Genomic DNA, 25,671 nt, shown 5'->3' on the forward strand with positions numbered 1-25,671 from the left:
TAATCACTTAATCTGAAGATTAAGGATTATGAACTAATTACTTTGGTTAATGAGAATGTTGGCACTAAACGATTGATTGTAACTCTGATTATGGGATTGTGGAATTCTTACAGATTGAATGAGTAATGGTTCAATAACGATGAAAAGTGCGGTAATTGTTAGAGACATGATATATAGCCCTAGAAAGAGTTTGGATGACCAAAAAAGGATTCATATTGTCCAACCCAATATTTTCAATGAGGTCTAGATCAATATTAATGATAAAATGCAGCAATGGAAGCTCATTTCATGAACGTGGGGGATCTTGATATGCTTTGAAAGCAGAGCTCAATAGGGTAAAGGTAACTCATTTGACGACAGCCGATCTTAGAGGAAACCATGATATCTAAAAGTTCAAAACATCTTGGTTCCATTGATCAGATAAAGCATACAAAGAGACATGAAACTGAACGAGCGCGCTATGATTGGGGATCCACATATCAACAAAATTTCGGTAATTTCAATTCAAAGAAAAGATCACAACTTAATATTGCTTATGCAAAAGTAATCTGAACCTAAGATTACTTGGGTTCCATCCCCACTTACTTCTTTTAAACAAAGAAGAATAGTTTGTCATTGTGAACCTGATAGTTCAAAATAAAATGGTACATTAAGTAATTTTAGCTTTGGATGCCCAACAAGCTCATGAAGTTCCCTGTATCACAAAGATCAGGAAGAACCACAGCACCTCCACTGCTTGCCTGTTCCAGCTCTTCTTTCTTGAAGATTCCTGTGCACACTCCCACCGCCAAAGCTCCTCCAAACTCAGCGGCTTGGATGTCATTGGGCTGCAACATAATGATGGGAAAATTTTAAGAAGGAAAAGGAGAGGATTACATTTCATTGTATAGAAAGATACAATCATATTCCAAGACATAAAGTGCATTTGTTACATAGAATAGGAACAATAAGAAGAAAAAGAGATTTTGGAAGTTTGCGTACTGTATCTCCAACGTGAATTCGCAGGTCAAATCCTCCAGGAAATAGCTTCTCACCCCTATCTGCTGCAATCTTCACAAGATGTCCTCGATCGATGTGATCACTTCCAAATCTGCTAAAAGAATATCATTCATTCAAACCAAAAAGTGCGAGTTCTGAACAAGTTCAGTTTCAACTCACCCTCCAAAATTGGGAAGTGTGAAGTACTTCTTGATACCAAGCCCCTCCATCTTCATCCATGCAATCTCCTCCAAATTACCCGTGACCTAGAAGCAGAAAGGGTCAAGACTTTTAGAGCCATTGTAGAAACAAAGGATTTAAAGCATTGTAACTCTTGAGGGGTGATTCCTCTTCCTTGGATTCTGATTACTTATTCAATACATCTTGCTTAGTTACCCAAAAAAAAAAAAAATATAGGATTTAACACTCATGAAACTTGAAAGCCAGGATCACCATCATTCTGCAAGAAGAGCCGAATTCAACTTCATTAACTAAAGCCCTGTATGGAAACTTAGAAAGTTTATTTTGTGTTTTCTATAGTATGTATAGCATGCAATGCACGACCAAATATTGACTTATATACCAAACTCTCTAGTTAAATCAAAATCAAGAAGAAAGGATCGAAGGTTTCATTGTTTCAATTTTCTTGAAATCCATACTATTTCTAGTATGAATTCTTTCCATTCTATTAAGGAAGAAGTGAAAGGGTTTTGTTAAGAAACAAAAGTCAGGTAATTATGCAAAGACATCAGGGGCACGTTAATACACCGAACCCACTTCATAAATAAACAAATTTAAGTCCTACAATTCATTTTAGATCCAATGATTCAGAACTTCATGATGCAATTCTCATATGAATTTTACTATTCACAAGTAAAGATAATTCGTGCATGTCATTCAGTTTGTTATTTGCATGATTCGGTTTGAATCCTAAGTCCTAGGAAGGATTTTAACAACACAGCCAAAGACTAACAACAGAGGAAAATGCAAATAAGAACACATTGATAAAGAGCATAACCCAATAAAAGCTTCCAATTACGATAAACAGGATTGGTAACCTACCAACCCAATGGCCACATTTTCCTTTGAAGACAAAACTTGAAGGAGAGAATCAACTCCAGGAAGTACCTCCAGGCCTTCCCCAATATCCTCAGCATGTTCCCTGCTATATTCTACCATCCTAGACTTCAAAACTGGTAAATTTTCAACAGCCACCTTCACAAGGGAAAATGTAAGGAAAATTCAGAAGAAAAAATTAAGGAGATTGACTGTATTTGTTTAAATCCTAACATGCAGACATAATTCTTTCTTTCTTTCTTTTTTGTTGTATATTAGTCCCTCCATATGAGTCACACAAAGAAGATAAATAAGCATAACATTGAAGACAGACAACAAGAAGGTTGGCTCTGGATTTGGTATTTGATGATCTAAGTTACTGATACTCAGTGATTAATATTATTGTTGGAATCTGAGTTGATCGAGAAGCGTACAATGGTGGCGATCAAGATCGAGAGGAAGAACTTCAAAGTTAAGGCTATTCAGATAAGAGGTAATAGAGGGCTTGAGATTAAGGAATCAGATTCTAGAGGTGTAGCATCCATTAAATTATCTCACAGTGAGACTATATGGTTCTGTAAGGCTCTCGAGGAGCCTCTACAAGGAGGAAGCCATTGTGGGCTAAATGCTCGTTAGATAACAGAGTGTTGCTGGCAACGGGGTTTGAGAACACTTATGGAAGGTTCCTTCGTCTTCAGGTGTTTGCATTGAAAGGGTTTGTGAAACCTTTGATGATTCCAGAAAGGGTTGAAGGAAAAGGATGGCAGGTCCTTCGCTTTCATGTGAAGAATATCCTAGATCCAGAGGAGAAGATGGTACTAATGGTTAATGCTCATAAGGATGGAGGGAAACAGAATCAGTATGGCACTCGTCTTGTGGAAAAAGGTAAGAATACAGTGGTAGACAGCTGTCTGAATTTTAATGACTTAATAGTGGGGCCCAGAAAAGAGGTTTGAGCTGAAGCATCTTCAGCAAATTTGGATTTAAATCCCTATGGTCATATAGAACCCATGGATCAGTCTGCCCATTATGAATACGATATGTGGGGGGGATCCTTGATGGACTTGGGTAAAGCCTCTTTTACTTTCTTTGGGTGAACAGGCTTGTTTGACAGGCTGGGCTATTGACACTAATAGCAATAAGGGGGAAATTGAGGCCCAAACAGAAAAAGAAGTAGTGGTTACTCAAGAGCATCTAAATGATCTAGTCCCTGTCAGGTACCCTTCGCACAAGGAGAAATGGACTACAAGTCTGGATAACTCTTATCCAGTGGAGAAGTCTGTTGCGTTGATACATGAGTTTAAGAGTTGAGAATTCTTAGAAAATAAGTCTAAGACTCAAAAGTCCATCGTTCCAGGAGAGGTTGTGATTGAAGATTCCGTAGCTAGTGGTGAGTTGCTGCCCAGATTTCTATCCTTTGGCAGAATAGTAGGGGAAAGAGGGCGGTCACAGGGAGATAATTCAGGTGAGTGTTTCAAGATTTTGAGTACTCTATCAAATTCAGAAGGCAATCTAGAGGTGATGACTTGGAGTTGATTAAGAAGGAGAGACGTTCAGATGGTTCTCTTATCCCAGTCTCTAAGATTTGGGACAGACTGCGTAACAATCTTTAGAATCATCATGGGTTGTCACTTGATCCAAGGAGCTCGAGTATTTTGAGTTTGTGGAAGGATAGCCACAGAGAATTTTCCAAAGAAGGTATCTCAAACTCTTCATCGTTTCCTTTTGCTTTCGGTCTCCTCCCTTCTTTGAACAATTCATTGCTGGTTTTTTGTATGGGTTTTTCTTGGGCTTCTTGTTATTTTTCTGTGTTCCCCTGGTGTTTTGTTAACATGCCTCAAACTCCTTTAGCCTTGATCGATTCTCCCCAGAATAGTGAGCTTTCTCAAGATGAGGATAATTTGAGGGAGATTAGTAAAGATGTCCCTCGGTTTTCTTCGTCTGTGGTTCCCTTGACTCAAATTCCTGATGAGGTGACTGGTTTGAATTAGACAGAAGGGTATTTCGATAGACATTGGGCTGACAGAGGTTTAGAAGATCCAAACTCGGTTCAGGTGGAGGAATTGTTAGTGCAAACAAAGATGAAAACAGTTGAACGGTTAGTAAGCCAAGCCTTGAGTATGGTAGAGGAATTTCTAATAATACCTAAGACAGATGATAAGGATTGTTCTCTTATCTTAAGAGTAGTTATAAGAGATTCAAAGGATAGAGCCTTCTTGAGGTAGAGTTGCAGGAATTAAGTAAGGAAAGTGGAGTGGGTGTCGATGAATTGGGTCTTGTTGTTTCAGATAGCTAGGAAATTCAAACCTTCAGGGATGGTCAATCGAATGAGGTTGTTGTGGTGGCTCCTAGGAATTAGTGAAGAGGCTTTCTAGGCCAAAATTGGCCAATGAAGTGGAATAATTGAAGAGGTGGCTTGTGGTTTAGGTTAGGGTTCTTGTTTAGGTTTTCTATATCAATTAAGATTTTGTCTTGGAATGTGAAAGGTTTGGGGGATAGAATGAAGAGGGCGGCAGTGAAAGCTTTTATCAAATCAAAAAGGCCTATCTTATTCACTCTTCAAGAGTTGAAGCTTTCGGTGTGTGAGGACAAGGTGATAAAAGGATCTTTGGAGGGGGAATATCGGTTGGGTTGCTCTTCCAGCTCTTGGGACTGCAGATGGCATTATTTTGATGTGGAATAATGACTTGATTCAAGTGATCGACAACTTAGTTGGGTCTTTCTCCATTTCTATCCTTCGTAAGTGCATGAATGAGGATTTCTCAAGGGTTTATGGCCCCACAATTAGTAGGGAGAGACAACAATTTAAGGAAGAATTTGAGGATCTCACAGGTTATTGGGATAAGCCTTGGGTTCTGGGTGGGGACTTCAATGTCCTCAGATTCACCAATAAGAAGAATAGGGGGCAAATAATCACAAAGGGGATGAGGGACTTCAATGCTTTTGTAAATAGATTTGCCTTAATGGATTTACCCTTGCTAAGTAAAAGGTTTAATTGGTCCAATAACCAAACTGACCCTAGGATGTCTAGATTAGATAGATTTTTGATGAGTGGGGATTGGGAGGAGAAGTTTTGTAATGTGGTGCACACGGCAACACCCAGTCTCATCTCGAATCACATTCCTATCATTATTGAGGCAGGGCAATCTCGAACTAGTCCAATTCCTTTATGTTTTGAGAAGATGTGGCTTATTCACCCAAATTTTACAGATCTTGTCAAAGATTGGTGGAGGGAGTGTCCAACAATGGGGTACCCATGTGTTGTTTTCAAGAACAAGCTCAAATATCTGAAAGAGAAATTGAAATGGTGGAATAAAGAAGAAGCGGGGAGGGTAAAGTTGAGAAAGGAGAAGATCCTCAGGGAAATTGATGTCCTAGATTCCAAAGGAGGAAGTGGGGGAGTTAGAGATAGATGAAAGAGTGAAAAGAACTGAGCTTAAGTTAGAATTCCAAAGAGTGGCTTTGATGGAAGAGATAAGTTGGCGAAAAAAATCTAGGATCAAGTGGCTTAAAGAGGGTGATAATAACACTTAGTTTTTCCATAAGGTGGCCAACTATCATAGAAAAAATAACCAAATTGCCAACTTGACGATCAATGGGATTATGGTGGAAAGGGAAGAGGTTATTAAGGAGGGTGTAGTGGGCTACTACAAATAGCTTTATAGGGAAAGAGAGGATAGAAGACCTTGCCCCGACAATCTCGACTTCAACAGGTTAACTCATGAAGAAAGGGTGTGGTTGGAAAGATAAATTGGGGAGGATGAAGAGAGATTAGTTGTTGCGTCCATGGGTGGGAACACGGCGCTGAGGTCAGATGGTTTTACAAGGGAATTCTTCAAACACTATTGGGTAATTGTAACCGAAGATTTCATGAAGGTAGTTTGAGAGTTATAGGAAAAAGATAGTTTGCATTATGCTTTTAATAGTACATTTGTGAGTTTGATACCCAAAAGAGTAGGGGCGGTTAACTTGAGTGATTTTAGGCCTAGTAGTTTAGTGAGATCGGTGTACAAGATAATCTCCAAGGTGCTGGCAAACAGATTGAAAGAAGTTTTGAAGAAATTAATTGTCCTTGAACAAGGTGCATTCCTTAGGGGAAGACAAATTCAAGATGGTGTTTTAATGGCTAATGAATGTCTAGATTATAGAATTAAAGATAAGAAGATGGGTCTAATAAGAAAAATCAATATGCAAAAGGCTCATGATCATGTGAGTTGAGATTTTCTGGAGTATGTGTTGGGTAAGATGGGATTTGGTTCTAAGTGGATTGGGTGGGTTATGAAGTGTATACCTTCGATTTCTTTTTCTATCTTAGTTAATGATAATTCCGCAGGGTATTTTCGGAGCTCTAAAGGATTGAGACAGGGTGATCCGTTATCCCCATTTTTATTTTTTATATTGACAAAGGCATTGGGAAAACTACTCAAGAGGGGAGTTGAGATGGGGAGGTTATCCGGTTTTAGAGTGAACATTGAGGGCCCCTTGATTTTGCACCTACAATTCGCAAATGACACCTTAGTGTTCTTGGATCGTTCTAGAGAACAAGTGAGAGCTCTTCGGATTTTATTATATTGCTTTGAAGCAATTTCAGGCTTTCATGTCAATCTGCAGGAAAACAAGTTGTTTGGGGTTGGTGAAGTGTCAAACCTTCCAGTCTTAGTAGCTACTTTGAGGTGCAATAGTGTACGCTCCCTCATTCCCATTTAAGTTTACCTTTAGGGGTTCCAATTGTAGTAAAAACATATGGAAAGGAGTTACCAAGAAGATGGAAAAAAATTGAATACTTAGAAGGCAAAATATCTCTCCAAAGAGATAAGGTCACGTTGATTAAAAGTACTTTAATGAGTATTCCAATTTACTTCCTATCCATGTTCTCGTTGCCTAAATCGGTGAAAGACTCATGAAGAATTTTCTGTGGAATGATAATAATGATAGTAGAAAGTATCATTTGGTGAATTGGAGATGGTTTGCACTCTAAAGAAGAATAGAGGCTTGAGGATGAGAGGGTTAAGATTAACACATAAAGCTCTCCTGGGCAAGTGGCTTTGAAGATTCGGGGAAGAAAGAAACAACTTGGGGAGAATGGTGGTTCAAGCCAAACATGGAAAAAAGAGGTTTGGTTGCCATAGTGATGAGGCTAAAGGAACCTACAGGGTGTAGTGCGTGAAGAGGTATACTAAAGGGTGTTGATAAGTTTGATAGGGAGATTAGATTCAAAATTGGGTTGGAGGACAAGGTTAGATTTTGGGAGGATTTTTTGTGTGGAACTTCATCTCTGTCTACTCAATTTTCATCATGTACGCTTGTTCTTTGAAAAAAACCAACTCAGTAAGGCAGTGTCTGATTCGGGACGGCAACACGGATTCTTGGGATCTGGGATTCAAGAGGAATTTCAATGATTGGGAATTGACGGAGATTACATCTCTTCTTGATCTCCTTAATTCAATCCAATTTAGAGAGAACGAGCAGGATAGAAGGGAATGATTCAAGACTAAGGATAAGAAGTTCTCTGTCAAGTCTTTTTATTATTACTTACTTCCGTCATGTGAGGCATCTTTCTCTCCATCTATCATTTGGTCCGCTCTTGTTCCTTTTAAAGTGTCATTCTTTTTATGACTTGCCTCTTTGGGTAGAATCCTCACCTTGGATAATTTGATCTATCGGGGGTGGATTACCCCAAATTTTTGCCATCTTGGTTCGAGAGATGAGGAGTCCGCCAACCACATTCTTATTCATTGTTCCTTCTCCAGTGTTATTTCGATGTTCTTCTTATCTCATTTCCAGGTGGATTGTGTTCTTCCTTTATCTTTCTTTGCACTTTTAGAGGATTGAAGTTTCAATATATTCTCTTCTAGAAAGAGGTATCTTTGGACTATCCTTCCTTTCGCTATTGCTTAGGGTCTCTGGAAAGAACGCAACTTCATGGTGTTCCATAGTAAAGAGAGCTCGTCTCACACGGTGATTTTAGAGATTTTACGGTTTCTTTTCTTTTGGTCAAAGATGAGTAAAGACTTTGCAGGAGTGTGCTTTCAAGATTTTATTTTTAATTGGAAAACCTTTTGTGACTCGTAGCCCCTGTCGGAAGTGTATTTTTTTCCTTTCTTTCTTTTTTTTTTCCTTATTGGTTTTTCCTGTTTTGTTGTTTGGGGGTTATCTCAACCTCCTCTTCTCCTTTTCTTCAATATTAAAATTTATATTTATCCCCAAAAAAAAAAGACAACAACAAGGTTTCATTTTGAACTCATATTCCACTCTTCTACTCAAAATGCAAGTTGGGGTGAGGCAGCTTACATCAATTGTTTTGGTTACCTCTTTCTACAAAAAGGAAATGTGGTGGGCTTGCAACATTAACCACTTATTAGAACAAACAATACAATCCCACAAACTCTTCCCAAAATTAATAAAAATAATATAATCCCTATTATTTTGTCAGAATTTGAAAGGGTATCACAAGAAATCCATAAATGCTCCATAGATTATAACTTAAAATCATGGTTTTAAAACTCGTCCAAGGCCGAGATGTATTGCCCGAGTTAACTCGGTATCGGAACTGAACGAGACCAACTCACAAGTCACTTTTTTTACCAAATTTAATACCTCACATTCAATTTTTTGATTTTTTGATCGAGACATATGGGACAATTCAGCCGAGATGACTCAGTATCGGGCCTGGACGAGACGAGATGCAAAATAGAGTTTTAAAACCATGCTTAAAATCTTCTAGTTGATTGATACAAGAAACAACAAAAGTACCAAAGTTACCAACTTCAGAAGGTATGCCGTGGTGCACAAGAGTATTCACAATAATTGCAGGATCCGTTTGCCCATGATGCTGCAAAAAAAGTAGAGCATTTCTCAATCAAACCATGTGTTACTTAAGAATAATCAACCAACATAGTATCTCAATCGATTTTTTTTTTCTTTTTTTGGCTGAAATAAAAAAAGGGTATCTAAGCCAAAAAACAAAAACATTTTTTTAAAAATGGATATCTAAAAGGCGATCGACCCATTAACTTCAAAAATGTTACAGTAGAAGATCATTTAAAGACAACGTGGTGAGAAAGAGAGAGACCTGAATCGCGTCTATAGTTCCTTGGATGCCGAAAACATCAAGGAATGCGTGAGAGAAAGCTCGGCGATGTAGTCTGTTTGAGGCTTTTCCCGAGCTGCGAATTAGGGTTCCATCAACATCGAATGTAACCACAACTCTCTTTTTTCTCAAATCAGATTCGCTTTGCATCTCTGCTAATTTAGTTGCAGCTTTGCTTTCTCTGAAATTTGATCTCTCTAAATGAGACTTGAGTTCAGACTTTAGAATACTATACAGTGTATCTTTAGAACATCAAATTTTGATGTCGTTATTCATTACATTGGCACATAGCCAGCATCAGGTTTTGATGTCATGTCTCATTCTTGAATGAAATCGAGTCATCTCGGACGAGTTTTCCAACATTTTTAAGTCATCTCATTCAATAATGAGAAAATGAACCATGATTTTAAATCTCGTTCAATAATGAAGATCAATTGCCCGAGACATGAAACAGTCAATTCGAGTCAACGACTCCAGCTCTATTTGGGATTTGGGATTCAGAAAAAACTTTAATGATTGAGAATTAACTAAAGTGATATATTTCATTGATCTCTTGCATTTGCGTCTTCTCAATGTAAGTAAACAGGACAGGTGGGAAATGGACGAGGGTAAAGGACTTGAGATTCTCTGTCAGTTCTTTTCATAAGTAGCTTAACCCTTATTTCGAACGATCCTTCCTGGGATCCATTATTTGATCCAACTCAGTCCCTTCAAAAATCTCTTTTTTTGTGCGGTTGACTTTTCTTGGTAAAATTCTAACGATGGATAATTTGACTGTTTGGGGTTGGATTACACCTAATTGTTACCCGTTATACCTGAAGGATGGGGAGTCTGTCGACCATATATTAATCCATTGCCCATTTTCTCATCATATTTTGTCAAATTTTTTGAGTTTATTTTGTATTCAATGGGTCTTTCCTTGTAAGTTCTCCTCGCTGGTAAAAGGTTGGACCAGTAATGCTTTCTCTTTTAAAAAGAGATTCTTTTGGGTTATTCTTCCCTCGGTTATTGCTTGGGGGGTGTGGAGTAAGAGAAATATAGGGTCTTCAATAGTAAGATGAGAAACACTCATGGCAACTTCTTAGAGATTTTGGGTTTATTGTACTTATGGTCGAAACATAATATAGAGTTTAAAGGGATTACTTTTGATGACTTTGTCTTTAGATGAAACTCTTTGATGCTTTAGCTTTTCTTTATATTGTAGTTCTTTGAGACGCTTCTTGGACCTCATTGTACTTTGTTTTCTTTTCTTTATCAATATATTATACTTATCAAAAAAAATATTAGACAATTTAGTAAGAGTAATGAATTGTCCAAAGATAAGTAGTACATGAAAAAAAAAATACAAAATTTATTATTATTTATCTTAAATATATATTTTTAATTTTTCATACGTGAAATTATAAGCAAATGTTAAGAAAAACATGATGATTAATTAAAGTTTGAATTGTGAATGTAAAAGAAACAAAGATATTTAAAAGTATTTTTTTTTTATTTATTATAATCTATTAAGTTCTGGTTCAAGTAATTCGGGCAATCCAATGTCTATGCCCGAATCCAACCCTATTTGGTTCGGTCAAAAAACTTTTTATCCAAAGCAAATCCTACCCAAGGTCCGGTTAAACCTACCGGATTCGGGTTTGGCCCGCCCAAGGGTACACAATCTTTCTCAAACTCGTAATTTGGTTGGTTGGTAGTACGCAATTGTTTCCGTTTTAACCTCTACGATATAACAGTTTGCTTCGCTGAAGAAGCCATTGAATTTGTGGTTTCAATTCAATTGAAATTGGGAAAATTTCACTACACCAAAATCGCAAAACCGTTATTTATCTCATCTCTCTCTTTCTCTCTCTCTCTCTCTCTCTCTTGTCGATGGATCCTCAAATTGAGTTCGTCCATGTCGTTTACTCGAGCAGATCTTGACCTCTAATTTAGCTCTTCTCTCAACCAAATCATCTCTACCGATACATCTCTTACTCAATCGATTCGAACGAAGACTCTCTTCCTTGATGATGGAATCGAGACTGAGATCGTTGTATCTATTAAGCAGGTTTGTGATATCTCTTTTGATAGGGTATGTGATTCAATAGAGATTGATTGAGTTTTCTTTGTTACCAAACTCGAGAATTATTGATGGATTTGGTTAATTGTTGGTTGTGTTTTTAGTTTTTAGTTTTTAATTTTGAATTCTATTGGTTATCTACATTCTGATTTTTAATTATGTTTGTTATCTGTTTAGAACTTAGATTCACCTTATTTGATTGATGTTCAATGAAACTAAGGATTACAATGGCATCGTGGATATATATGAATTGTTTTTTTCTCGTCATGTCTTGTAGGCATCTTGTGATAATGGTTTTAAATCTCGTTCGGTCATCAATGATACAGATGTACACATCATCTCGCATCTTGAACGATATTTTGAAAATGTCGGCCGATTCGACAGGGATTTTGTAGATTTTGATTAAAATATTTAATTTTTTTTCGAATTTTAATATTTATTATCTAAATAAAATATTATTTGATGACTAAACATATCCTAATCGATCTTATTTTATTAAAAAAAAGTTACAATTATTTTAATTTAAATATATGTAAATCAATCATTATAAATTGAGTTAAATAGTTTGTCTCGTCTGAGATGAGTTGACTCGTCCATGGGCGAGACGAGACATCAACCATGCTTGTAATGCACTTATATTTTGATTAGCAAAATTAATTAGACTAAGAATGACATTACAGGGAGAAATATTATTATGTCTTCAATGAAATTTATTGTTTTTAAAATGATTTATCTTTCTCAAAGGGAGAAAAAAACATAAAAGTGTTTTGGGCATCTGATCAAATAAATGATTAGTGATTACTTTAATAATTGTGCATTTCTTGTAATATCAGCTGATCCTAAGAATTTCTTGCGAGCTCCCTCATTTAAGATGGCGTCAACGACATCATCAAACTTCAATTTAGAATGCTATCCAAAATGATATCTATAGTGAAATCATTAAGAGCTTTTAATTTTATTCCATGTTTTTCTATTTATCGTATTCTATTTTTCAAGTTTATGCAATCTACTTTGACGATCTTCTTGTAATTCTTGTTGTTTTATGTTTTTGCATTTCGATTTTGTAAATCGGTTCACAAGCTAGAGGCCACAAAATGCTTTGTTTATGTTAATGATAACTTGGAGAACTTTCTTTTTGTATTGTATCTGGTTATATCAACTGCCGTCTCTTTGCTTTAATAAATTCTTTTTAAACCTATATAAAAAAAAAATGATAACCTGGAGAACTTGGCAAGCTTTTGAATTTTAACTCTTGTATATTTTTAGATGACTTCCATTATTCGAACCATTGAGATTCCAAACAACGTTTTTTACTCACACCAATTACCACATGCTCTTGGCCAAAGGCCTGGTGGTCGGGCTTATGATTTAAATCCTACATCAAGAATCCGGTCTGCCTCATCAAGCACCAAAATTGTGCATTCTAGTCTCTCAATATACATGCCAAATGTTTGGCACACATAAGAAGAACGGCGCATCTCCCATCATCTTCAAAAGAACTACTTTATCTTTACCTGGAGTTGTGAGCAATTGAAATTTGGAATCTAATTCATGTGTTGAATAATCCGACCAGAGGTGCTCACCAAGATATTCAATTCATTGACACACTCCTCTACCCCAACATCTTTGCCAATCAAACGAAATTGGAGGTATTGATTCCTTTATCATTAATGCGCTTTTTTGAAATCCCTTATGCAATTTACAGTTCTACAGATTTTAATTTTATATTATTTTTTTGTTCGGTTTTTTCTCATTTTTATCCATTTATGTATTTTTCTCTTTTATTCTTACATTTCTCGACTCAAGTGCTTATTCACCATCTTTCAGTACTAAGAAAAGTTATACATTGTATTGCAGATGAGCAATATTCCATCAGAAAAGGCACCATGTGAACCCAAAGGATTGGATCCAATTTCCAAAAATAGTATTAATTCAAAGAACATTCCCTTATGTGAAACCAAAAATATGACTCCAGTTGCCAATAGTATAAATTCTAGTAATCTTCCATGTGAACCCAGTCGAATGGATCAAATTGCCAAAAGTACAATGAATTCAACTAGTAACACACCATATGAACTCAAAAGAATGGATCCAATTGCCAAAAGTAGTACGAATTCAGCAATTAACAACAATCCCAGTGAACATCAAACAAAGGCTCCATTTGCCGACAATAGTAGTGATTCGATTACTTCCGAAACAACAGTAACGACAACATCAATCGGCACAATTACTACAAGTGATGCCATGATTAGTGATTCCATTACCAACCAAGGGCGAGGGAGTTGCGCTAGTACCCGTAGTAACAGCTTAGATATCTCCAGTGCCGCACCACTCAAACCCCATACTGGTGGTGATGATCGGTGGGAAGCCATTCAATTAGTTAATTCCAGAGATTCCCCTATCGGTCTCAACCACTTTCGGCTCCTGAAACGCATTGGTTATGGTGACATTGGAAGCGTCTATCTTGTTGAACTCAGAGGAACTAACACCTTCTTCGCAATGAAAGTGATGGACAAGGCCTCGCTTGCTAGTAGGAACAAACTTCTTCGAGCACAGACAGAAAGGGAGATTCTTGGTCTTCTTGATCACCCCTTCTTACCCACTTTGTATTCTCACTTTGAGACAGATAAGTTCTATTGCTTGGTCATGGAGTTTTGCAGTGGTGGTAATCTTCATTCTCTTCGACAGAAGCAGCCTAACAAGTATTTCAGTGAGCAAGCAGCACGGTGACTTTCTTTACTATTTTCTAATCTATTTTTTTCATTTTGAATGTATTTTTAACCTTTTGCTTTTATATGTCTGTTTGCTTATGCTTGGGATTTGAGAATCCGGTTGACAATTATTAATCCTTGGCGTTTGTTTTTCAAATATTTCCATCACTCATCCTCAATATTCAGATTTTGGTAATTGGCATATATGATTTTTGAGTGCTTTATCATCTACAACTTATCCTAAATATTAGCATCACCAACATAAACTCCATTTCACCGTTCAACTCTATTATTTTATCTGTTTTACTTGCAACCATTCACTTTTTCTGTTTTCAAACAAGTACTAGAGTTGAACTTAGGGCAAATGATGTTTTTATGTTTTCTAGTTTTAATTCAGAAATAAACTCGCACTACATTTTAATGTGTTTTATATACTTGGATTGGATTGATTGTTTGTCGGGGTTTATAATTATATTCCCGACCGAGACAGGTTTTACGCTTCGGAGGTATTGTTGGCACTCGAGTATCTCCACATGCTTGGAATCGTGTACAGGGATCTAAAGCCAGAAAATGTGCTAGTAAGGGAGGAGGGCCATATCATGCTATCTGACTTTGACCTCTCTCTACGCTGCTCTGTCAATCCCACACTTGTCAAGTCATCGTCTGTCCACCATGTAACCCCTGGAGGAGGTGGCATACTTGATAACGAGTCTGCCGTGCAAGGGTGTATCCAGCCATCAACCTTTTTTCCACGCATCCTACCTAAGAAGAGTCGCAAGTCAAAATCGGATTTCGGTCTCTTCGCTGGTGGGGCTCTTCCAGAGCTGATGGCAGAGCCCACAAATGCACGATCAATGTCATTTGTTGGGACCCACGAGTACTTGGCCCCAGAGATCATACGTGGAGAGGGTCATGGAAGTGCAGTGGATTGGTGGACATTTGGTATATTCTTGTACGAGTTGTTGCATGGAACAACTCCTTTCAAGGGTTCGGGCAATCGTGCCACTCTTTTCAATGTGGTCGGTCAGCCTTTGAGGTTCCCCGATTCACCTGCTGCAAGCCTTGTGGCACGAGACCTCATCCGTGGCCTCCTAGTGAAGGACCCACAAAAGCGAATTGCTTACAAAAGGGGTGCCACAGAGGTAAAACAACATCCATTCTTTGAGGGAGTAAACTGGGCACTAGTCCGAAGCATCATGCCACCCCTTGTACCAGATCCCATAGATTTTAGGCAATTTGCCAGTAAGGATTCATCTCATATGGAGAAGAAGGTGGCAGGAAACGGCAGCAGTGGTGGAAATAAAAACAGTTCTCAAGATTCTTCTTACCTCGATTTTGAATATTTTTAGAGAATAAATGGGATTATTATTACACAGGTATTCGGTGGGACATTGTCTTGTATAGGTTGGTGATGAAGAGTGTTTATTATTTGTTTGTTGGTTGTAGGAGGGCTCATCCTCATCAAAGAAGATTTTGGTGGGATGGAGGATCTGATTCTTTGCCAAGGTAGGAAGAAATAAAATTGGGTTTTGCAGGGATGGGAAGTCCGTGCCAATATGATTTTTTGTATGACCCGTAGAAGATCTTCCGTTTGTATAATTTTTATATTTAATGTGCTTCGCGCTTAACAACTCTGTAATCTGTACACGATTATGTATACATTATTTCATTGATTTATTAAATAAAATTTCATAGATATTCACATCAAAAAGTTCTTGGATTTTTTTTTTCTTCTCTTATTTACATTCATACATGCAAACAAACTTCCAATTCAATGTAATGAGTTAGTGTTTTTTAATATTAGATTAGACATAAACCTCCGTGTCTCGGTGAATATTTGAGATAGCCGATATACCCACTTAACCTTAGTCAACTTAGGAGGACTAATAGAAATAACCTAAACACCATATCTTCAACCTCTCGTGAAAGACCTTTATTTTTCTCTTGGAAATCTATCATAATTGTCATGACCCCGCTAATGCATTACTAGCTGGACATGAAAATAGCTACAGAGATCGTGTGAGGTTGAAGTAGAGCCGGTATGTTGCGGGGTGGAATAGTAAGGAAGAGTGTGATAAGTACAACATTGGGTAAGAGAACATTCATAACTGGACTACAAGGACAAATCATACTCTACATGGTATAACAAGTTTTTTTGTCGTGCAGACTTTAGCCCAAAACGAATAATATCGTACTGTTGTTGACTTGGGGCATTATAACTGGTATTAAAGCCGATGACAACTCTTCCTGTTTGATGGGAAGGTGCAATGGCCTACAACAAGCTAAATTTACGAGGAACTCTTGTAATTATTGACATTAATTCTCATCCAAGAATGACGATATTGAGTGCAAAAAGAGCAATACCTTCTACCATGTCCTCAGAGATCACGTGAAAGCTAGCCACCAATATTATTTTTTTTTCAAATTTGGAAGGTTGAGAAATTATCAAAACATCTTACTTACCTCAAATAATGGAGCATATTTGACAATTCTTGCTCACTTAAATAAATGACTTGCCTCCATGATTCTTTTCACTTCACCCAAGCAAACAAAGAGAATGAACAATTCGGTAATTACTTGATTCCTCGTCTTTTTTCATTACACCTTGCAAACTTCAAGCTTAGTAACCATGCATGATTTGGCCTTTTGGAAACAACAATTATCCCAAAGATTTTTCATCTCATTATGTTCAAAGCCAAGCCTTTATCATTAATAGTGAATTCATTTCCGCCTTCACTTGAATAGTACTTCTAATGAGGTTGTAATAGCTTTTTGTTGTACATGAAACAAACCATCTCAATTTATCTCAGTATTTTCATCTCTGTATTCAATTTATTAACAAAATTCTATAAATTTTAAAATAAAAAAATTCAAAAAAACTTAACTTTTACCGATGAATTTTAATTTTAAGTTTGAGAGTTATGTGAAAGTCAAGTAGCCTTCCATTTTCAAAATCTTGGATCAAGCTCAAAAGAAATTTTTTTTTTTTACCTGAGTTTTACGATGAAATTTAAGGGTTGTAATGTTGGATTTTTCTAATATGATGATCCATTGAATAAAGGGAAATTATATCTATACGCCATTAAGTTCTAAGGACCCTCAAATTTTTAAGGGTGCCTCTAAAAATCGAAAAATTATTGTGGGCACTCCATGTCAAAGTACACACCTCTCATCCTCCACCTATTTCGACGGCTGAGGCAAGGAGGAGAAAGAAGAAGTAAGAGTTTCTTGGTGTGTCAATAACATTTCCCTTGAGCAAAACGAAAGGCTCAAAAGCTTAAACCTTCCCTCATCAAAATATAGATCATCTTCACTACTAAGTTGACGTAATTACCCTTCTAATAAAATTCCAAAATTACCCTTAATAAATCCTAAAACAGTGGCGGGGAGCAGAGATGAAGCTATTCGCTCTGGTGTTATGAGGATGAACATTGCACTCTACTTCTCAAATCTCAAATTCTCAACAAGAAAAAACCTTAAATTGAAATAATAAAAAAGAAAACAAGTAAATAAGGTAAGAATTTCTATTTCATTTAATCCTTTTTATTCTGATATTTCAGGGTTTTAATTTCAGCACTAAACCCCTCAAAAAACAACTGGCACAATCAAAATAAGGGTTTCTGAGATATAAAATTGCACAAATTTATTAATCCAGAAGCTGTTTAGGTCACCAAGGATGGAAACCCTCACTATAATCACAAGCAGAACATCTGGAACCCACCTAATGTGGAGAAATTCCGCCATTCTCGGTTAGTCTTTCTTGCCACTTACAGATTTTTTGGTTCAAAATTCATCTTAAAGTTCAAATTTTGATGTTAATTTTAATTATAAACAACCATATTGTATCACTGTTAACTCTTTCGATTTTGATTTCTTTCTTCACAAGATGTACTTGTCGCCATAATCACTCTAATTAGACCCTTTTAAAAGCTTAAATTTTTATTGTTAATTTGTTATTCATGATGCATTTTATCATTATGGCTTAACTCCTTCAGTGTTGATTTCTTTCTTGGATTCATCACAAGATGTACCAGTAGCCATAATCACTCTAATTAGACCCATTTTAAAATCTTAAATTTTTATTGCTATTCATGATGGAATTTATCATTATGGCTTAAAAGTGACTTCATTTGATTAGGTTGTAGAAATCGTAGTCACCTCTATCGCACAGGGAAGATTTTGCATACTAAACTGCATAATGTAAGTTTTTTTTAACTCTCATTTTTTGTTTTAGTGATTTATCGGACTTTGCAGATTGAAAAGGAGATCAATTCTTCTTGCAGGGCTTTGGGGCTAATATTAAATCTTTTGCAAGCCGAAATTCTGTGAAAAAATTGAGAAAAGATAAAGAAGCCCGGAAAAGTACAACTAGGCAAAATGATAACAATTCTTCAGATGAGTACATTGGGTTGATTGATGGGTCTTCTTCAAGAGATGATTTCATTGCTGATAATGGTGAGGTTTCATCTGTTGATGACTTGGCTACAAAGAATAAGATCGATAATCCTTCTAGAAGTGATGTACTTCAAGCTTGCACTATCACGTCCGGGTTGATATTTGCTTTGGGTTTTGTAACTCGACAGGTGCTTCTTAGTTTTACTTTCATGTTGTCTTCTTAAGAATTAGTTCCATGGGGCAGTCGATAGCCACATTGTCATATGGTTAAGTTCCTTTTCGATCAATTGCAGTTACCCATTTCTGCCTTAATTGACTTCCTCCTCTTTTATTGAGCACTTAGAAATGGGTTGGGTTCCGTTGACTCAATAAATATGACTCTGGAAATGACACAAGATCTTGACCGAGTAAACACAAATCCAATGATTGAGATTTTATGTGTATCGTTGGATTTGTGTTTACATGGCTAAGATCTTGTGTCATTTCCCAGGTCATATATCTTGAGTCAACGGAACCCAACCCTTTAGAAATTTACCTAATATTTGTTATTTTTGGTTAGTTTTGTGTTTCACTCACCAACTTCTGTATATTCTAAATGTTTCTTTCCTGGTTGTAACCTGCAGGCATCTCATTTTGCATTTACAGAAGGATGGCCAGTCCTTGACTGCTCTACACAAGTATCATGTATATATTTCTACGCTCACTTGGCTACCAGATGCCATAGTTTATCTTATTTTAGTTTTCGTCAAATAGAAGCATTCCCCCCTCCCTGCATCCTTCCACCTTATACTTAACACTTGGCAGACATCTGAATGTTTGGAGTTGGGACCGACTATGCTCCACCAAGGAGATTCTTATGTAAAAAATGAACCTAATCGGAAGAACACAACCATCTGATCCATGTGCTTCGAATATTTTTCATATTTTACCTGACCGTCCAAAAAGTTGTCATAGATTGGATGCTTAGGGACATTTATCAGGTTGATCTCCAAGATCACCTTGATGTGCCCTAATGAATGGTAGGTCCCATCCAATTTTGAGTGTTGTTCATATATATTATAATTATCTACCCATCAATAGTTTATTACTGATTATTGTTTCTATAAATAGCTTATATGAATTCATTGATTGGACACAATTTTTTCATTTTTTTTTTTTTTAAATTTGATGAGCACCTAAAATTTTCATTATTCTAAATGAGAATAATGGATTCTTTTTCATACAGTCAATTTTGAGATGTGGCATCTTGAGTTGATCATAGGACTAGTAATACTTATATCATCATGCCGATACCTGCTACTGCAGACATGGCCTGATTTCGCCGAGTCAAGTGAAGCAGCAAATCAGCAGGTATGCTTTTTCATCCAAACTTGTAATTATTCTTCCTTTGATGAAGAATTCCTGTTAAGAGAATTATTGTAAACTTAGTAGTTTACACTATTGCAATGTTCTTATTATCACTATGTCATCTTTAAGAACCTTGAATGCTTTTAGAAATCTGAGGTATTTTACTATATATTCATAAAACCTTCTCTACTTATGGTCCAAGTTGAGCAGGGATTTTTTGAATGTCTACTTCGAGGGCTTTGTGTTTAGATGGTATAATATTTGTAACATTTAGTTTTCGTCTTGTTGTTGCTTTTGTTTTAGCTTTTGTGTGTTTTCTTTTCTTTCCATTGTAGGGGGGTTATCTCAGTTTCCTCTTCTTTTCTTTTTTCTCATTTAATGAAATCTTTACAATTATAAAAATATATATATATATTAACTTAGTGCCACTTTGTAGCTTTCTCCCCAGCATAGAATCATACCAGTAATCATTCCTCCATAAAGATATTCTATCATCCTTAATTGATGATAATTATTCAAGAGTCAGACATGAATGATATAAAAACATAAAAACCTTTCTAACAAAAGGAGAGAAGCTGATATCTCTTTTAAAAGAGGGATACTGAAGATTTTGCCTAGGTCATCTGTTAGGTGTGACCCATCGAACAAGAATTGTATGTGTATGATAAGGGTGAAGACTACATCTTCTTCTTTTGATTTGAGTATCCTCTTTCTATAATGACAATTTTCTTAAATGCACTGAAGTTATTCAGTTTATAGTACCCTTGTTGGTGGTTATCTTTAGTTTCGAAAGAATTGGTTTGCTTTTGTATTTCAGGTCCTCAGTTCTCTTCAACCTTTGGATTTTATGGTTGTATCATTTCTGCCGGGGATTAGTGAGGTAAACCTGAATATCTATCACTAAAAAATTCCTCTTTTTTAACCAGAAATGCCATTATTTTGTTACGATAGTGTGTTTGTTATCCCAGGAGTTCCTTTTCCGTGGTGCACTACTTCCACTCTTTGGGCTCAATTGGAAGAGTGCAGTGGTGGTTGCCACCATTTTTGGAATTCTGCACTTGGGTAGCGGTCGAAGATATTCTTTTGCTGTCTGGTAATTATCTTCATGTCTTGTTTAGATTTCAGATGCATTTTCGAAATATAACGTAATTTAAACACATCCGAAAGCGAATTTCACTTGTACCTTGGGTGATCTGAGTTTTGTAGATGTCAATTACAATGTGTAAATTTGCAGATAGACAATGCACACATAGGCACAGTGACCTCAATTGTTGTTGGGCTTCAGCTGAGAGATTGCCAATGAAAAAAAGCTAATTTGATTTGATGGATTTTAACATTCCATTTATGGACTTACTTCTGGTCTGTTTGCCAAAATGGGTAAAGATTGGTAGAAACACTTGAGAGATTCCAAAAAATTCTTTTTCGATAACTTCTCATAAAAAAAAATTACCTTTCATTTATTTTTTAAAGAGATTGACATCACCTACCATTGCAAATGCTCTAGAAGTATCTTTGTACTGTGTTAATTTTACCGTGGTAATTGTTTTCAGGGCAACATTTGTGGGGTTTGCTTATGGTTACGCGACGATTGTTTCCTCGAGCATTATTGTGCCAATGACTTCTCATGCATTGAACAACCTTGTCGGAGGGATTTTATGGCGTTACCTGTCCACTTCATCAGATGAAAAATAGTGCCATATACTCCAATTTGGATATAGTGTCATATACTTTATATGATTTAATATCTATTTGTTTATATAATTTACATACTTTTTTATTGTCTTTCATCTTGATGTAGTCTACAGAGCCTGATTCATGACACTGTAATTGAGGTTTTGTGAGACTAATCAATAAATCACCTATTAATTCGTTATTCCCCCGACTAATACCTTATTCAAGAATTTTACAGAAAAAAAAAAATTGGAGAATTTTGAGACTCTGCTCCTAATTAAAAGTCCAAGTCAGCCTAGAAAGACAAACCCAAACCCAACTCAAACAGCAAGCTAAGACCAGAACGATTAATAGCTATCTCCAACTACACTATAGAATAGAGAGAGAGAGAGAGAGAGAGAACCCAACCATATACAGCTAATTACTGTTTGTATGTATTTTTTTATAAATGTTATTATTAGCTATTAGTTTTCCCCAAACTAACGCCTAGTGCGTAATAAGCTCCAATTAAACTTCTGTACAAGAGAGTAGTCAAATCTAGCCATGATTTCTACCAATCAGCTTGATTCTTTATTGGGTGGGGGGGGGGGGGGCCCAAAAATAGTCAGTGGGCTATGTTAATGCGCACTTGGTTCATTATAAGAAAACCGTTTAATACGTGTAAGAGACGTGTACGAGTGTCTTGGGCTGCACCTACATAAATCTCTCTCTCTCTCTCTCGCCCACCCCTCAGGACTCGTTCTCGTTCTCCCTCTCTTGCTTTTATCTCTCTCATTTTTCCGTTTTTTTTTTTTCATTATTTCTTTTTATCTTCTCTCTCTGTCCGGTTTTCGATTTCTGGAATTATTAGAGACTGCGATCTTCCATTCATGGCGTCGGTGAGCTCTCTCTCTCATTTTGGTTCGATTGGAACTGATATTGAATTAAATGGTTGAATTTGATTGGATTGTATCACACATGGAGAGATGAATTGGGAAATTGTAGGGTAAAATTGTATGCGGGACGGAGGGAGGGGTATAGTTAATCTTGAAGAGAAATTCGTCAAATGCGTAGGTTTTGTTTCATTAGAGGTAGAAGAGTTGAAATTGACTTATTGGAGGATATTATCTAAGCGTTGGTGATCTTAAATCTTTATTATAGTGAAATTTTGAATATTTATCGATCCTTATGTCCAAAAAATGAAGAATTAGGTTTTCTTGGAGCGATCCTGATGCTTTTAATGTAGGTTGGTCTTTGTTTGATTGATTTATTTGATTTGCTTTGCGTGCTAATTCTGATATTTGAGGATTTATGACGTTTTTTTTTGTTGTGTTTGATGGCTATTGAATTTTTTTAACAATATATGAATCCTTGAGATGAATTGGAATATCAACCACCACTTGATCATCATTATCTTCCTTCAGCGAGCATGAATTCTAATTCATTATTCATCCCATATTTACCATAGTTCATTATTCTTGTATACAATCTTGTCCTGTATGAGTGAAGGAAGTTTATGAAAAAAGAAGAAAACCTAGGAAGTTAATTCCTTGTAGACAAGGATCGCCGATCGCCTATGTAATTCATTTCCTATTGGTTGTCTTGTTTGTTGCACGATAAACTAGATGTTCTATACAAAATTACTGTTCCATCCAACATTTCCGTTTTCAGTTTTTCATTGTCCTCATTTTGAGATTTATTACCCAATATAATGGTTATACATCATCAAATTTTCTTCTTTGATACCTTGGCTATCTGGGTTTCTTAGAGAACCCGACTAATCTCATGGGGCATGCATGTCACCCCTTCCACACTTACCAGGTGTACCCGGATAAATTCTGGTGGTGGCACCAAGTGGGAACCCAGGACCTCTACTTCCAAAGGCGTGGTCCTGGCCATTGCAATCGAACTTAGTGGAAACTAGTTCAGCCTCTATGATTTTGATTCCTTTTGTTTATTCTTTTTTTAATTAGTACTAATTATATCACCAATGTCTAAAGAAAGATTTTTGTGTTTGAATTGGTGTTGTCTTGCCTAATTTGGTTGAATATCCTCTGTCACAACATGGTTGGAGGGAAGCAGGTACCATTTACCCAAAAAAAAAAAAAAAATTCATGTTCAGTTCATTTTTATTTAATTTAATAAGAAAATATGAAAAGGGCAAAGACTTCATAACTTTTTCTTCCCCCACCATCTCTTTACCCTATCATTACTATTGCTTCTCTCCGGCAATGGCCCTTCACCTTTGATAGCTGCCATCCCACCACAGGATACATGCATAGAAACATCAATTAGGTATCACTGTATCACATAGAAAGAAAGTCATGTAAGAAGCGCAACTCTCTTGGCTAAACATAATGACCCGCGATTTTTTTTAATAGTTTCCAATTAAGTCACAGTTTTTTTCAAAAAAATCACGATTAATCGTGATTTAATTGATGATTTTTTTGAAAAGATCACAGTTATTTTTATTTTAAGTGCTATTTTATCATTTATCAAATATGCAATACATTTTTTTTTTACATTTTTATACTAAAAAAAATTTTATTTTTATTTTTTAATTTATCCTATGTTTTCCCACTTTATCAACTTTTGCTGACTTTTTCCAAAGCTTTCTATTGCCGAATTATTCCCGAACTCCGACTTTGTTACCATGTCCCAAAAAATTTGCATAAAAGAAACATAAGTTCACGAACTAACCACAATTTCTCTTGGTCGCCACATCTTTCACCTTTCCAAATTTTCCATATCATCTGTTGAAAGAAGAAAAAGGCAAACCCCCAAAATATAAGCTCACAAAGAAAATCAAGAAAAGCAGGCAATATCTTTCTCTACTTAATGATTAGTTGTCAGTTAACATAGCTTATGGCTTATCTGTTGGGTGATATATTGAAAATCTTTCTCTAGAAAAACAAAATCTTGAGAGAGGTGTGTCTGAAGGTTTATTCATTTCATTTTTCAAAACCAGTATCGAAACACAGTTGATAAAAGGCTGTGGAGAGTATGTCGGATTGGTCCAAGTTGAATCTTTTAGCAAGAGCTGTTTGGATCTTACTGAATCGTTGGTGTGGTTAACTTGGCATTGCTCATGATAGTTTCCATGTCTTGGTCTCTCCTGAAGAATGTCTTTCTATGTTTGCAAACTATTTTCATATTCACCGGTTCTTGCATTAGATCATTAAGTAGGCTTTTAATACTCATTGTAAGACTTTGCTTATACGAATCAGAAAAATCCTGCTTATAGTTGCCTTTTCCATTTGCAGCAGGACAAAGGTCGTCCATTACCCAAATTTGGGGAATGGGATGTAAACAATCCCGCTTCAGCTGAAGGATTTACGGTCATATTTAACAAGGCCAGAGATGAGAAGAAGACAAACACAAATGCTGGGAATGTGGTGTCACCTCGAAGAAATAATGATGCATATAAACAAAATGAGAACTATCAGTACCCCACAAAGGTACAACTCGATTGTGTGATCTTATTATATATCCAATGAGGATGTTTATTTCGTAGTATTCTATTTATACGAAATCTCTCTGAACCCAATTGATCTTTCCTAATTTGGATGCAGCGGAAGTGGTTTTGCTGTGGTTGATATGGGAGCCCAGAATTTTTATCAACTTTGCTAATGGTGTTATAAATTCTTTGAGTCATTCCAAAGGTCCCTTCATGTGTTCCTTGCAGACTGATGGAATAGGGGTTGCTTGCTGGTTATATTTTTTTCATTGTTTCTATTTATTTATTTTTACTAGCTTCTTTGTTTACCTCCACTTATGTTCTCCAGGCATTTTTTATTCATGTATTCTAGGAGGAAAGAGATAAAGTACTGGATGTAAAAGAAAAAAAAATATATACATTTTTCTTCTTGTTTGTTACCGGATTAGAATCGTGCAATGGTTCTGAGGGCATTATTGCCTGGTTCTCAGAATTAATTTTATTCACTTAGAAAAATAAATATGCATTTTTTTTTTTTGTTGTTGTTGATGGACATACAAAATTGTGCAGAATTGATTTTCTTGCCTTCTGTTTTTGTTTGATGTTGGGGTGTCCTGCAACGTCTCCCATGAAGCGACTCTTGGCTGAATTTTTTTTATGAACATTGTGACTTAGAATACCTGCTGATCGATGAAAAACAAGGAATACCAACACTCAAATTAGAATAGATAAATGCCATCCTTGGCACTTGTGGGTCATGAGTCATTTTTATTATCCCATGCTTCTTGGTTGGTGGTATGTTGTCCTATTGGCTTGAGAGGTCTTGATTTCCTTCTTAGGTGGCTTGACCTTGGGTTGAGTATTGAACTCCTTCTCAAGTGCCCATGTTTATCAATCCTTGAATAATGCATGACAAAGTGCTGCACTTGGCTGTCATGATCGTAAT

The 25,671-nt window shown here is 36.3% G+C and overlaps 4 protein-coding genes across 8 annotated transcripts; 3 read left to right on the plus strand and 1 right to left on the minus strand.

The window, feature by feature from the left end:
• Positions 1-479: 479 nt before the first annotated feature.
• Positions 480-9,320, minus strand: LOC147400930 (uncharacterized). Its single transcript, XM_086441990.1, has 6 exons — positions 9,107-9,320; positions 8,801-8,866; positions 2,041-2,193; positions 1,159-1,244; positions 982-1,090; positions 480-827 (listed from the first exon to the last, which is right to left on the minus strand). Exons 1-6 carry the CDS (start codon positions 9,272-9,274, stop codon positions 660-662), a joined length of 750 nt encoding a protein of 249 aa, XP_086298116.1. The 5' UTR covers positions 9,275-9,320; the 3' UTR covers positions 480-659.
• A 1,511-nt stretch (positions 9,321-10,831) lies between these two features.
• LOC147400931 (serine/threonine-protein kinase RHS3-like) lies at positions 10,832-15,602 on the plus strand. 3 transcript variants are annotated; one of them, XM_086441991.1, is made up of 4 exons: positions 10,833-11,174; positions 12,453-12,835; positions 13,044-13,912; positions 14,388-15,602. In XM_086441991.1, the coding sequence occupies exons 3-4, from the start codon at positions 13,044-13,046 to the stop codon at positions 15,244-15,246; spliced, it is 1,728 nt and encodes a 575-aa protein (XP_086298117.1). In that variant the 5' UTR covers positions 10,833-11,174; positions 12,453-12,835; the 3' UTR covers positions 15,247-15,602. The 3 variants fall into 3 exon arrangements, with proteins under 3 accessions (XP_086298119.1, XP_086298117.1, XP_086298118.1); XM_086441992.1 differs by having other exon boundaries at positions 12,533-12,835; XM_086441993.1 differs by lacking the exon at positions 12,453-12,835 and having other exon boundaries at positions 10,832-11,174.
• Positions 15,603-17,236: 1,634 nt separating this feature from the next.
• Positions 17,237-21,512, plus strand: LOC147400932 (CAAX amino terminal protease family protein). 3 transcript variants are annotated; one of them, XM_086441998.1, is made up of 9 exons: positions 17,237-17,411; positions 17,553-17,646; positions 18,036-18,097; positions 18,181-18,480; positions 18,916-18,976; positions 19,518-19,642; positions 20,457-20,519; positions 20,591-20,732; positions 21,190-21,512. In XM_086441998.1, exons 2-9 carry the CDS (start codon positions 17,574-17,576, stop codon positions 21,255-21,257), a joined length of 894 nt encoding a protein of 297 aa, XP_086298124.1. In that variant the 5' UTR covers positions 17,237-17,411; positions 17,553-17,573; the 3' UTR covers positions 21,258-21,512. The 3 variants fall into 3 exon arrangements, with proteins under 3 accessions (XP_086298124.1, XP_086298122.1, XP_086298123.1); XM_086441996.1 differs by having other exon boundaries at positions 17,241-17,411; positions 20,608-20,732; XM_086441997.1 differs by having other exon boundaries at positions 17,241-17,411; positions 17,564-17,646; positions 20,608-20,732.
• A 519-nt stretch (positions 21,513-22,031) lies between these two features.
• Positions 22,032-25,165, plus strand: LOC147400933 (protein NOI4-like). Its single transcript, XM_086441999.1, has 3 exons — positions 22,032-22,188; positions 24,553-24,747; positions 24,862-25,165. The coding sequence occupies exons 1-3, from the start codon at positions 22,180-22,182 to the stop codon at positions 24,883-24,885; spliced, it is 228 nt and encodes a 75-aa protein (XP_086298125.1). The 5' UTR covers positions 22,032-22,179; the 3' UTR covers positions 24,886-25,165.
• The last annotated feature ends 506 nt before the right edge of the window (positions 25,166-25,671 follow it).

This window comes from Akebia trifoliata, chromosome 5, assembly GCF_017979445.1.
Source record: "Akebia trifoliata isolate Shusen 1 chromosome 5, ASM1797944v1, whole genome shotgun sequence".
NCBI lineage: Eukaryota > Viridiplantae > Streptophyta > Magnoliopsida > Ranunculales > Lardizabalaceae > Akebia > Akebia trifoliata.